Here is a 14199-nt window from a genome sequence, read left to right on the forward strand (position 1 = left end):
AAAAGTGAAAGAAATGGATTCAAAGGTTTTGGTCAATAATTAATAATTCGAGAGAAGAACAGTATCTAGAGCCACTCACCTTTGATCCATAGTTTGAATTTAACTTAACTAGCGTTAACCAGTACTGAGAGATTGGTATTTTTTGCTAGAGGCATATTCATGTATATACTTAGCAGACATGTTTAAATATTGAAAAGCAGAGGTGGATAATACAAGTGTGTATTCTGGGGTACCTGGATGACTCAGTCAGTTAAGCGTCCAAATACTGATTTCGGTTCAGATCATGATCTCAGGGTTGAGATCAGGCCTGCCTCAGATTCCGCACCAGGCATGGAGCCTGCTGAAGATTCTCTCTCTCTCTCCCTCTGCCCCTCCCCACCTCACTTGCACAGGCATGCCCCCAAAAATAAATAAATAAAATCCTTAAAATAAAAAATACAAATATGTATTTCAATCATAACCATGTAAAAAGTAGGCCTCTATCTGTTGCTCTATCACTTCCCATCCAGCCCACATACAGAGCTAAAAAATAATTAAGAGTACAAAGAATGGCATTTCAGGATAGGCAAACTAAAATTATATTATACGCACACAAAAGTCTTCAAGAGGGTACAAAAAATTCTATAACCAAAGTATAATTGAGAATGCATTCCTGTGTTCTTAACCTTCATTTTACACTCACAGGTACTCAAACACTGATAGATAAACCCCTTTTCCAAATCAATTAATAACACTGGTCAGGGGTTTGGGAACTAGTGGATATTAGTCTACTTACCTCTTTTTGACTTTGTGAGACCTAGCTGGTAAGCAGCCGGAATGTGAGGAGCTTCTCCCTCTGTACTTTGAACCTAAAGAATGGTTTTAAGTAGTTAAAACTTTAAAAATCTATAGCAAAGAAAAATATTTCTTGATAATTATTTATTAAACAAATCAACATAAATAAAAGTAGGAACCAAAGCTTTATATTTAAAAAATGCAAAGCATCTTATCTCAAAATTGTGAGAATGCCCCACATCTTTATTTTATGACCTATTTTCCAGTTAACAATAGGACTACAATTTTTAGCTAGCAATGAGAAGTGAATGCATGTATAAACACTTCTTCATTTAAAAAAAAGCTGCTATTAAATGAAAAATAGATCCCTAAGAAAAACATTCTATAAATGTTAAAATTCCAAATGTAAGGCCAATCCCAGGATAAATGTCAGGACTTTGCAGGAGATCACAACTGATACACAACTGAGGCAATTACAAGTCTTGCATCTTTAAAAAATTGTGTTATCATGCTCCCATTACAAAATTTTATAAAACCCCACAAATTTTGAGTGTCTCAAAAACCATACTTATATATAGACTGCTTTGTCCTAACATAAGAGGTCTTTAAAGATGTAACTTGGGAGTTGTAAATAGAAAACATGTTTTGTCACAGAACTAAAATGTTGAAAGATCTTAACCATAAATCCTCTCTGAAACCTATATTCAGAGAAGTTATCAAACACAAAAAAGTTATTTTTTTATGATATTCCCCCCAACACACCTGCACAACTACATACACACCTTCACAACTACATACTTTAGGAATTTTCAGATTCTTTATTCACCACACCCATCCCATTCCCCAAATACTCTATTATAACTAACTCTATATTGAGATTAAACATTTGGGGAAGGAAAGACACTAGTACCTAACACTGCTCAGTAATGATTAGTACTTAAAATAACAAACAGCATCCTAGAAAAGTAGGCAAACTAGCCAAACAGGATTTTCCACCTTGAACAAATGAGAAAGCAATTAGCAAACAGGTTTTAGGTAGAACCCTGGTAGTTTTGAGCTATGAATCCATCCATGAATAAGAAATATCCCATAGGAATGACAGTGGAATGACAAACATGAAAAAAATCTCAAAGGTTAAAGATATTATTACCTAATTTAAAAACTGCTCTGATTTGTGGTATATTTGTCTATACAGTTTCGCGAATCCAAGATTTACGAATCTTTGGAGAACTAAAACACACTGGTCATTTAAAATCACCACCTATAAATTATTATATATAATAGTTTTTACCTTCTTTGTTATTACTGAAAAATTATATATATTTTTTCAAAGCAGCAAACATAAATTCAACAGGAAAACCATTGTTATGTGTGCAAGGAAACAAAATGCATTTTCTTTTTATATTCGACAGAAAGGCTATTATTAGTCTTTATTTAGGCCTACCATACTTCAAAGAGTTTTTTGTTAAAGTAAGAATCAAACAGACTAAAGAAGTATAACAGAAATCAAATGCCTCTTTAATTATACTCTAGGAATCTCTGTTTAGGCAGGGCATTATGACATACCAAAACTATATTCTCTAATTTTTAAATGTAGAATTACCATATATTCCACTCCTTAGATTTATAAAATTAGTCACAAAATAACATGACTTTAATGAATATATATTTTCAATATATATTGAAGATAGTATATTGAAGATATACTATCTTTCACGATGTTACTCTATGGCAAAACAAAACAAAAATAAACTACAAAAACTACAAACTCTATAGTTAGTTCAAAGAAAAGGACCCTTAAAGAAAAGCTGAGAGGATCAGATTTTACTAATAAAATTATTAATGTCAGGATTCTTCTTCCCACTTAATAAAATCATTAATCACTTGTTGAAGACCGAAAATGAAATGACATGCTAGTGGTAACAGTTAAATTTCATAGCTTAGTATGTGTTATTACCTGTCACAGTTGTGTGAAGGAAAGCAGTCAAATTGGAGACAGAGTACAGCACAGAAAATTATGAAGCAAATAAAACCTGGATTTATTTATGTGGCAGGATACTCAACAGTTTCAAATCCTCAGTTCTCATCACTTGGTACAGATTGCCTTTCATTAAATTAACTCTGGCTAAATATTGATAACTGAATTGAGTAATGGAAAACAAGTGTGCAACTACACAATTTCCTTTGGTCTCTGGGTAAGTTTGAAACGTTCCATAATAAAAATTACAAAACAACAACAAAAAGAAACAAACAAACAAACAAAAACAACAAACAAACAAAAAAACCCCACCACCCTAAACCAAATGAAAAATCACTTGGTCTCAGTGTTTTGAAATTTGAAACTGTATGAAAATAGCTTTAAAGTAACCCTATGTTTTCATTATTTCATTTTTAAAAACGTTTTAACAAAACATTTATTAAAACTGTATCTTTGTGAATCAATGTCCTGCTATCACAGCAGGCACCTACTTTGGTCGTTTTTTTTGTTGTTGTTGCTTTTTTAACATGTCACATTTATCCTAAAACATATTTTCCAGGCACAACACTATTGTGCCGTGTTCTATAAAGCAGCAATACATGGAATGTTCTAACTCAAATAACCCTTCCTCTAAAGTTTAAAGAAATAATGTATAGCAGTTTTTTTAAAAAAGAAAATCAAAACTGGAGTTTTAGAAATTCTAATTTTTAAGGACATCTCAAAAAATTCAAATGAAAGCATTATTTTTCTAAAGAACTAGTATGGAGCTGTACACTAAATGACTTGAGTTCTTGTCCAGTGCTTACACTGTCAGCCAGCCTGACCTTTACCAAGTGGTATGGTGTAGTCAAATGTAGCAAGTTTATACAAAGATCTGAATTTGAGTCTTATTCATGGCACTTGCTGGCCAAGTGGCTTCCCTAGTTTATTATTCTGCATTTGTTGCAAATTTTTATTTTAAAAAAACCTTTCAGGTTTTACTTACAAGGTTTAGTTTCTACTATCAGGTAAATGCTTATATAACAAAAGTTAATTTAAGTCTTTTAGATAAATGTCAAATAAAATTTGGTGGTTAATTGGACTTCAAAAAAACAGACACGGGTACATGTATCGTGTTAGAGTTCATATCTTATTGCATTCTGTTCTATCTAAGACACAAGGCTTGTCTTCAAAACACAAATTTGGAAGGCTAAAGGAACAACTTAACTATCTGTTAAGTATCTGACTGATTTCAGATTATTTTAACTCAGGCCAATAAATAAAACAAAAAAGAATTCTAAAACCCAATGACTAAAAAATAAGGAGATATAGTAGTTCAACAATCAGGAGAGAGACAGAATTAGAAACACTAAAATTTCAGTAGCTTAAAAAATTATACACACTTCAGGTAACAGTATATAAATTTGTAGAGTAAGACAAAGAACAACCCATTTACAGAAATAAACAGTTAAAAGTTCTCTTTCTTCTAATATTAAAGTATGAGAAATTTTTCCTTGACACCTAAAAAATGAACAATTGCTTATTAAGTAGGATCATTTTGGTTTAACTGTGGATCCTTCATACTACAAATCTATGGCTCTAGACTGTTACCATGATGTACTTAATAAAAATGAGCTATTTTGAGAGGAAACAAGAATCATCTAGGAAAGTCATTAAGAATTAGAAAACTCGAGAGCAGGGTTTTACGGCTTTTAGACACACTGAAAATTACAAATAGTTTACAAAACATTTTTTTTTTATAAGGCAAACTAACTTCTAATTGAAAATAGTCTCTGGCCTTTTATGTATTTTTTCTTAATGTGAGAAATAATCACTCTCACTCTCCAAGAACTGAGTCAGCCTTGTCATCTATTTAACTCCCCTTATGTTGAAGTATTTCCTGTCTTCACTCCTGGTGACTGTCAGAGCTTACCTTTGCCTCAGAGGGATGCACAGTCAGGTCTGCAACATTTTCTCCCACCTAGCTACCCAAAGCAGCTGGGATTCAGTTGATCTGTTTGAGAACTGGTTTACTGAGACAGAAAGGGAGTGTCCTCTAACTTATATTTATTTGCTGTTTTTACAGGAAGAAAGTTCCCAATAGGAATAAAACCTCAAGGGAAAGGAGTTTAAAAGAAAAACAGCAACAACCTACTTTGAATGGGATCTAAAAGTTTGCTTCAATAAGATTGTTCTCTTCATTTGTCAGTATAATTCAAGTCACACTTGGGAGAAGAGGAAATTAAAGAAACACATTATTTCCTTTCTTTATCCATTGTTCTACAAGCTCTCTTTAAAGTTCCCAACGGGATAAAAACACAGTTCTAGGAGGTTTTTATCCATATTTAAAATACATCTGAAGAACAAGGATTTGTTATCCTCAAAATTCCCCATATTTACAATTCAGTCATGGTTGATCATATCCATATATTCTTTTTTTGAAAACAAAAACCTTATATTATTCTTCAACCACCAATGCTTGTAATTTTGTATTTAAAAAAAAAAAAAAAGGTCACTTCCAAGTGACATTACCATCTTCATTAATTGCTTTTGCCAGCAGAGGGAGCAAAAAACCCCCCATAAAACCCCCACACATTAAACCATTAAATGTTAACCTGTCACCAAAGCAGATCTAGTACTTTACAAATGTTTTAAAGACCTTTGTGTATGCTATCAATAATTTTTAAAATATATAGCTTAAAATTCAGGAACTCTAGGAATTAAAAAGCAAGTTAAAAAGTGTCTTCTCATCAGGTCATCTGCATTAGATTTGCAAATATCTAACATAATTTGCTTAAATTTTCATACTCTGCTATTAAATTAAAACACAGAAACCCACTGACATATCTGTCATAGAAAAGGGTCCTTAATGAAAGGCAAATAGTTACACTTTAATTATTAATGGTAGGACAAGTTTGGACCAAAACAAAGTCAAAAGGAATCAAATAGTAAAATAGAACAAAAAGAGGTTTTTTATGAAGTAGTCATCTTATGAACTCATTATAATGAGAAATACATAAGAAATTAAATAGGAGAACTATAAAGGATATATGAAGAAATAAGGGGAAAAGATGCTCACAAATAATGTAAACTATTTCAAAGGACTGCTCCTCTCCCTTTTCATTTTTTAGTTAGAATTAAAATAATAAAAGATAAACTCAAAGACATTCAAAAAAGATAAATAGCTATAAAAACAATACAAATTTTGCAATAAATAAAAAAATCTTCACTAATGTGAGAGATACATACTCAACAAAAGGACATTTATGAGCAGAATCAATTATCTCATTTTTCAACTCCCTAAAATAATGGCATGTGATTCTAAAATTACTGGGAGTTACCACGATATAACTAATGCCTTTCTGCAATAATGCTGTCCCTTATGTAACTTTCAGCCATACTCTTCAGCAGTATATGTGTGCCTCAGTTTCCTCATGTGTAATATAAGACCAGCACTGCCTATCTCACAGACTTAAGAGAGAAGTACTTCAAGGATCTTGTACAGTGCCTGCCATAACAAAGGTCTTGATAAACTTCAGTTTCCTGTCTCAAACTATACAGTGCCAATTTTAAGTATTAGCTCTGACCATTCAAAAGTAGTTTTAGTTGACCTCATCAAATGAATCTCTATCTTGCCCAATCTGTAATTTATGTAAATGCAGTAATATCTCTAGGTAGGAAAAAAAAAAATAACCAAACATTGGTCTTCTAGGCTTGCAGAAATTATATTCAATGGTGTTTCAAACCTTCTTCCTTGAGGTTCCCTCTCCTCCCGTTCAGAAACATACCATCTTTGGGTTCTTCCTAGTCCCATGCCAAAAACCTATCTTTCTCAAAGAAAGGTTTATTCACACTTATCCTTTCCAGTAAGATACTTTGAGAAAAGCGTGCCTAAAGGCACATAGAAATTTAGTAGCAAAAAAAGAACTCAAACTTCTCTTTTATTTTAGAGGCTGTTTTTAACTATTATGCAATACTGATTTTAATTTAAATATACTCTCTCATGGCATCAAACGGAGAAAGGGGGTTAAAGTTCAGGTATTGTCATGAATAACAGAGGACCTAGAGGAGCTGATGAACTGTCACATTACCCTGGCAATGCATAATCCTGTGACCAATTCTTGGTTCTTGAAACATAGAACTAAAACTTGAGAAGTCAAAATTAGGATGATTTTCTTCTCGTATAAATCTACTAGCTATCTTTGTTTTATAAACATATTTTTGGCATTTTTTTTTCCTAACTCATTATTTGAAACAGGCCTCAGTAATATTTACCTACCTCTTCCATTTCAAAGGAGTCCTTTTGCTGTGCCATTATATTTCTTATGGATGGGATCGTAAGAGGTGCACATGGCTCCTTCTCAGGTGTGGACACATGGGCGCTTTTCACCTCGTTGCCATTTTCTGGCTCACTGTGCCTGGACATGTTGAAATTGTTACCTAAGTCAGATTCTACAATACCAGATTCCTCACCCAGTTTATTCGCATGACTTTGAATTTCTTCACTTAGTTCACCTTCAGTTTTTTGGTTAAAATTCCTATTTGCTTCATCACAAAGTCTATCAACATCAGCATTCTCCATAACAGCTGCTGAACTACCTGATACTTCTTCTGTAACTGTAGCCAACATAGAAGATGAGTCTTTCTTCTTTACAACTTTTTGAGACTTTTGATCATTTTTATTGCCACTTTCTTCCATCACTGAAACATTCGGGATCTTTCCTTTTTCGATTGTTGGGGAAGGACTACTACCTTCTCCTTTTTCTGTTTTATCAACACATAAATTTAGTTTTGATAGTGTTTTCATTAAACGATTTGCAGTGTTACTTCGGGTTAAAGGTGGAGGTGAGTCTGTCTCCTTGTTAGAAGTCACTGAAGACATACTCCCAATTCTCTGGAGGGGAGTCCCAGAGACTTGAGAATATAAAGAAGAAAAGGCATTGGCCACAGTAGTAAGCACTTCAATTTGACGAAAACGACCTACAAAAAGGAAACAACATTAATTATATATATATATTTATCTGTTTATATATGTATACATTACTAATATGTATATGTATACATATTACTACTTTCCAGAATGCCAATAATTGAACTTAGACCACAAAGATCTGGTTATAAAACCAGAACCTTTTTCCTTATCTAACATTTTTAAAAGTTCTCTACATTTACTGGGAGAGGGAGGAAGATTTTTCACTGTAAGCACTAGAATTTATGTTTTAAGAATTTATTTAAGAATTTATGTTTTATGACTTAAAACCAGAAAGAAAAACAAAGTATGACAACTCTGAATAAAACAGAAAGGACCAGCTATTGATCAACAGCTATGATTCTATTTTTATGTCTTTGAATCCATTAAGACTCTTCCAAATGTTCTTTCAAGAAAATGTACATAAGTGTGCATTTTATACCTAATTGTTGGGAAGGGGGTAGGTAGTAATGGATTTATAAACCTCTTAAAGCTGTTCCAAGGACCACCTAGGATCCCGTTTTTTGGAACTTCTATGCAACAGAGAAAAATAAGATTAATATAAATAAAAATTGGCAAATTAGACATGTTATTTTAGATATATAGAAAAGCACCTAAATTTCACTGACTTTATTTAATAGTAACAAGACTCTCCCCTACTTCTTCCCTTTTTGAACATCAGCAATCTGGAGGTAAGTTTAAGATAAGTACAAGGTTCTACTGTCAGTTATAGTAACACTTAAGAACGAGAAGAGGAGAAAGTTAACTTCTATAAACAGAAAAACTAAAAATTCAGAATAAGTAAAATAGCTATTGTATTAATTTCAATATTTAAATTTCCAGTGTTATTCCTAAAAATTAATAAGGTTTTAAAAAATAAGACCATCTCACTCTGTATGCTAATATTTAAAAACCTTACTTGTTAAAGCATAATTTGGGTTTTCTACTTCCATCCGTTGCATTTGAGCACTCAAAAATACTTTAATATCTATCCCTCTGGCAAATGATGATGAATTAAAAAATCTGGAAGGAATTTTAGAAGCAATATCTGGTTCATCTCGTCCAAATCCAAGATTATAAAGAATTTCTTCAGGATCTTCCTCATAAAGTTCCAACAATTCTGAAACACTACAAAAAAAAAAAAAAAAAAAAAAAAAAGAAAAGAAAAGAAACATCAAGATATAAAATAAGTTTATAGTCCACATCACATTATAAAAAAGAGCTTCTGGTCTTTACGCCAATATTTATTTCAGCATCTTTGTATACTGTGTACTAAATGTGATATAACTCTTAAAAAGAGTCCATTCTTTCAAACTGTTAGGACTGGGAAAAAGAGCTAGTTCCTGATCAGATACTCAGCAAGACTCCCAAAATGATTCCTCACCTTATTTTTTTTGTCATTTTAAAAGAGTCCCAGTAAAGCAGCTAAAACAATTAGAGGACAGCTGAGAGAGAATAAGGAATAAACAGACAAAAGAAATGAAAAGGGAAAACACACTGGGAAGGTGGTAGCACAGAACATTCTGCAGAATTTGAGCTTTTCTGCTATCTTTGGCTGTCACTGAAGATGCAATATAGGTAACAAGCTGAACTCAGAAAGGGAGGGAGGGGCCTACATTCAAATTTTCTCTAACCACTTTCACTCAGGAAGTAGGAGGAGTAAGGAATTATGGAGAGAATGGGTTATTCAAAAGGTAAGTTCTTGCTCTGATTCTATAGAGAATTAAACATTTCTTATCTCTTCCTCATAGCAGTGATGATCCACCCTTAGGAGATTTACTGAGGAAAATGTTAGAGATGAAACTTGAACTGAAGAAAATTTCAATTTGTTTCAGAGAAAATGCTCAGATTCCAATACAATAATCTGCGTGACAATTTAAACTGGTCCCACAGGCCCTTGTACTTGCCTATTTTAATATATATTTTGAAGAACTTTGATTTAATATGTTGAAGATAAGTCTATGCTTAAATATCAAACTTTATATTAGAAAGGTTTGATTTTTTTATGTTCGAGTGACTCAAGACCCTAAAAAAAATGGAGAATTTTGGAAGAAGTTATTCCACTATGGACTTCCTCTTTCAAGTTGTTGATAAGGCTCAAAATATTCATTATAACAAGAATTCCAGCAGCATTTGCTGCTTTTTCTTTAATCTTAACTTAAAAAAAAAAAAAAGCAATGAATGCAACATTTTGGATTCTTTTTGATTTCATACTATCAAGCCGGATGCAAACTAAAAAAGTGGTAAGAATAGGTCATCTATAACACAATATAACCAGTATAATTTCAGAATAAGTTACCTTGAAACTGTCCCACTACTTTTCCCAGATCCAGTGGAATTCATACTTCTTCCTTTCTGATGAAACTGTAGTCTTCTCTCTTTGGCCAAGATATTATTGCTATAAACAAAATTAGACTATATAAAACCTTATTTTCATAAATGTTCTTCATTTTTGAAAAGAGAACAAACAGCACAGCTACGTACCAGTTTTCAATTTGAGTATCCGTTTCATGGAGGTGGTTGGCTACAGGTAAAAGAACAGATGCAGACCAGAATTGTTAGTAGGACAGTAACTGTGATATAGTCAACAAGAAAGAAGATTAGCCAAATATTACAGTTAAATGCCTACCATCCCAAACTCTTGTCTTGGTTCATTAAATCTGAATCATTAAAAGTCTCACACAGATCAACACAAACAGAACCAGAAACTTCAGGAAATTGTTTTAATTTGTTAGCACTGTGTAAAACAACTCCCTTAACTAAATGTTTAAAATAAAAGACATATAGATAACCAATTAAATTTCTTTAATAGTTTGAAATAAATAAGATACATAGCATCTGCAGTAAATGTGGTTCTAATTAATATATTTAAAAGCTGTTATTAAAGAAGACTTTAAGAGCAAAAACATGATTTAGCATTATTTAAGTGTGGCAACAGTATACATAAATTTCCACTGTGGTTTTTTTTTTTAATATTTTATTTATTTATTTGACAGAGAGACAGAGAGAGAGGGAACACAAGCAGGGGGAGTGGGAGAGGGAGAAGCAGGTTTCCCGCCGAGCAAGGAGCCCGATGTGGGAGTGGAACATGACCTGAGCCAAAGGCAGCGGTTTAACGACTGAGCCACCCAGCTACCCCATCCACTGCTCTTTAAAAGGCTAAAAATTCATCCCAGTTACAACCGATTTTTTATGTATCTACTTTGAAAATTTATATTCATTTCAAAATAAGTTTTCTTAAGAAGTTACTTTTTAGTTTTATCCTAGACTTAAACAGATAAGTATTGTTAATGTTAATTTAAAGTGAGTTAAATTGCCTGCATTTAACTTTTATAGACAAATACAAAGAATGGGAATAATTACAAACGTATTTATTTCAGTATGCCAGATTTCTTTTTTTTTACTCCTGATATGCAAAGCCATGGTAATTTTTTATATTTCTTTGTACATTCACTCAGGAAGGTGCCTAACATATCGCATTCAATAAATATTTACTGAAAGAATGAAAATAGTCTTGATATAATTTTCAGTATTACAACATAATATTTCCATTCTTCTCTGGAACTTCCTTTTAGGTTTTGGTGTCCAATAAACTCAATCAATATGGATAAACAGGCAGAACAGAAATAATTCCTAGGGCAGTGAAAATACACACATGATATAATAATAGATAACATGTCATTATACATTTGTCTAAACCACAGAACATACATGACCAAGAGTGAATCCCAGTGAAAACTATGGACTTCAGGTAATGATGATGCCTCATTACAGGTTCATCAATTTTAACAAATGTACCACTCTGGTGGGAGAAGCTGATAATGGGGAAGGCCATGCATATATTTAGGCAGGAAGTACAGGAGAAATCTCTATACCTCCAGCTCAATTTTGTGAATTTAAACCTATTTAAAAAAAAAATAAAGTCTAAAAAAATTCCATACTGTGAAATTAAGTCAGATGTGAAAAGTGCTATTTACAGTAACACTGAAATGCATTTTAATAAGGGGCTGACAATATGCTCACTGTACTAATTAGTAAGCAGTAAGTTTAACCTCTTTACAGAGTTTATTCCTTGAAAGCACATTAACTGAAATAATAAAACCTAATATATTCACATATTCTAGAGCTGAAGATTAGAAGTTTCTAAATAAGTAATCTACCATACAGACTGATTCCAAACAGCAAAAGATCAAGGATATTACATTCAATGGATAAATTTACTATTCATCATTATAATTTAAGAGATTTACATTTTAAGTCTTTTATAATTTGAAAAGGTTTAATAACATTTTTATTTTAATTATTTAATTTAAAAAGATTTAATAAAATCCTCAATTCTTTTTTATAAAAAGCACACATTCATAACCCAGCTACACAGGTACCAATAATCTTCCAATACCAGTAAAATAACAAAATAATAAAAATGTTTAATTCTACATTATGGAAAACTTTACTATGAATCTACTGGACTAAATAATAACATCAGTGAAAATTTAAACATGGCACAATGCACTTTTAAAATATTAATGCAGTCTGAAATAGACATCAGCATAATGATTTCTAATTAAATTCTAATAACTCTATTTTGTTTTTGTCCTTTAGTGCTCTAAAAATCTGGAAAAAGAGAAAGGGGAAAAGATAGGAAACACTTGAATACAAAGAGAAAGACAGGCCACAGCTGTAAGTCTGACATAAGGCTACCTCATACTAAAAATAAGCTTCAATTTAGTCTTCTCATGTATAAATATTTAAGTTTCCTTCCTTCTGGTAGGGCAGTTCTTCCCTCAGTTCTATGACCATTGTTTGCCCCCAAACAGTTCCTTTAACCAATTAAGTCCAAGGAAGACAAGAACACTTCACAGTGGTTTTCAGGGCCATTTCTACAAGCATCCTACAAGCTCTAACTAGACTATTAACATATAAAGACTCTGTAAAATGTGTCTGAGCCATTTTCAAGACCTTTAACTTTGGCTCTGAGAACTGTACACCTGAAAGCACTTGTTTTTTTTTGGCTTTTTGGTTTTTTTGTGTTTTTGTTTAATTTTAAACCTGTATGAAAATACAGTACTTCCAAACAAATGTACCTTCAGCTCCCAAAGATAAATCATCTTCAAAACTGCCTCCATTTCTCACAAGTACACCTGAAAGAAACATTAGAAGACTCATCCTGGTGTTCTGTTCTTCTAGATCCCCACATGAAATCATAGTTTTAGCTAAAGCAAATTGACCAAGCAAAAAAATAAGATACAATAAAGTATTTCAAATCTGAATGTACTCATCATTCTTATTATATCATTTCAAAAATCAAGTATAAGTTTTACTCTATCGCAAACAAACCATGATTTGCAGCCACGTAAAGTTGTTAAAAGCCCCCATATAGGCTATTTTATACTTACTATGTCTTTGAAGATATTCATTTAGCTAACATCTTATCCAAGAGTTTCATGGAAAATCAGATCCTGGAGCAATCATTTCTTTTACCTCCCTTAACAGTCAGGAACTCAAGCTAGACTTTTCTAATACTATAAATGTTTTTTACATGCCTTGCCACTACCTGCACATTCTTGTTGTACTTTGAACTTTAGAATTCTGTCTTGCACAGGTGGTAAAATTTCAGGTGTGGCAATTTCAGTTAATGTAAGCAAAGAAATGCTGCACTAAAGCTGACCCAGTTCACTTACTATTTTTCTTATATTTCCATACCATATTTCTACATTTCACCAGTCTTCATAGTATCTAACTAGACAAAAATATGAGTTTCACCACTGTGGAAATTCAATAATTTGTTTAAACTATCCACTATTTATGGTTTACAACAAAGTTTCTTTCTTTTGGCTTTTCTCTCAGAATGGCATAGTTATAAAATGAACATTACTTTTATAATTTATATATGTATACATTCACTCAAATAAAGTAGGGCTCTCATAAAGAGCATATTTAGAAAGGCAACTTTCTCTTACCCTTGAGCGTATTACTGCTTTGCTCATCCAGTGAGGCTCCCAAAGGGGTACTGAAACCACATAAACATATAAACCTTAGTCTTAAAAAGCTATCTGGAGAGTTGTCACTGCACAATTTTACACTTAAAGGATCATAGCCAAGCAAGCTTCTAATCACAGTTTAACTCTCCTCCCCAAACACAAAAGGAATGCAAGTGTATTACATAAGTAATATCCTACTAACTAAGCAAACACCTATCCTCAAGTCAGTTCACCAGGAATGATTTAATCACAAATTTGATCTGCCAACAGTTAAGAGCAAGAACTATAATTACAAATGATACGAATTAGCATTTTCTTTACAAAAACAGAAAAAAAGAATGTCAGCAGGCATTAAGAAAATGTCTGCTCCCTTCAATCCTTTCCCTAGAAACAAAAAACAGAATTAAAAGAAAACAAATCTTTACTTTCATAAAATTTAAAAGTCAGAGTCTAGTTAGAGATAAGGCTCAACATTTTTTTTTAAAACATCATCGGTTAAACCTATCACCAGCATTTTA

At 32.3% G+C, this 14199-nt stretch overlaps 1 protein-coding gene across 4 annotated transcripts in view; it reads right to left on the minus strand.

Annotated features, from left to right (window-relative positions):
• ITPRID2 (ITPR interacting domain containing 2) overlaps nucleotides 1-14199 on the minus strand; it is a 37265-nt gene that overhangs the window by 19865 nt on the left and 3201 nt on the right. For all 4 annotated transcript variants that reach the window (XM_059166858.1, XM_059166857.1, XM_059166859.1 and 1 more), the window contains exons 3-9: nucleotides 13661-13710; nucleotides 12785-12841; nucleotides 10185-10224; nucleotides 10000-10098; nucleotides 8620-8828; nucleotides 7011-7711; nucleotides 776-848 (exon numbers count right to left, since the gene is read on the minus strand). In XM_059166858.1, the coding sequence (XP_059022841.1) occupies nucleotides 776-848; nucleotides 7011-7711; nucleotides 8620-8828; nucleotides 10000-10098; nucleotides 10185-10224; nucleotides 12785-12841; nucleotides 13661-13710 (1229 nt within the window). The remainder of the gene's footprint in view (nucleotides 1-775; nucleotides 849-7010; nucleotides 7712-8619; nucleotides 8829-9999; nucleotides 10099-10184; nucleotides 10225-12784; nucleotides 12842-13660; nucleotides 13711-14199) is intronic.

Source organism: Mustela lutreola, chromosome 3 (assembly GCF_030435805.1).
Source record: "Mustela lutreola isolate mMusLut2 chromosome 3, mMusLut2.pri, whole genome shotgun sequence".
Taxonomy (NCBI): Eukaryota; Metazoa; Chordata; class Mammalia; order Carnivora; family Mustelidae; genus Mustela; species Mustela lutreola.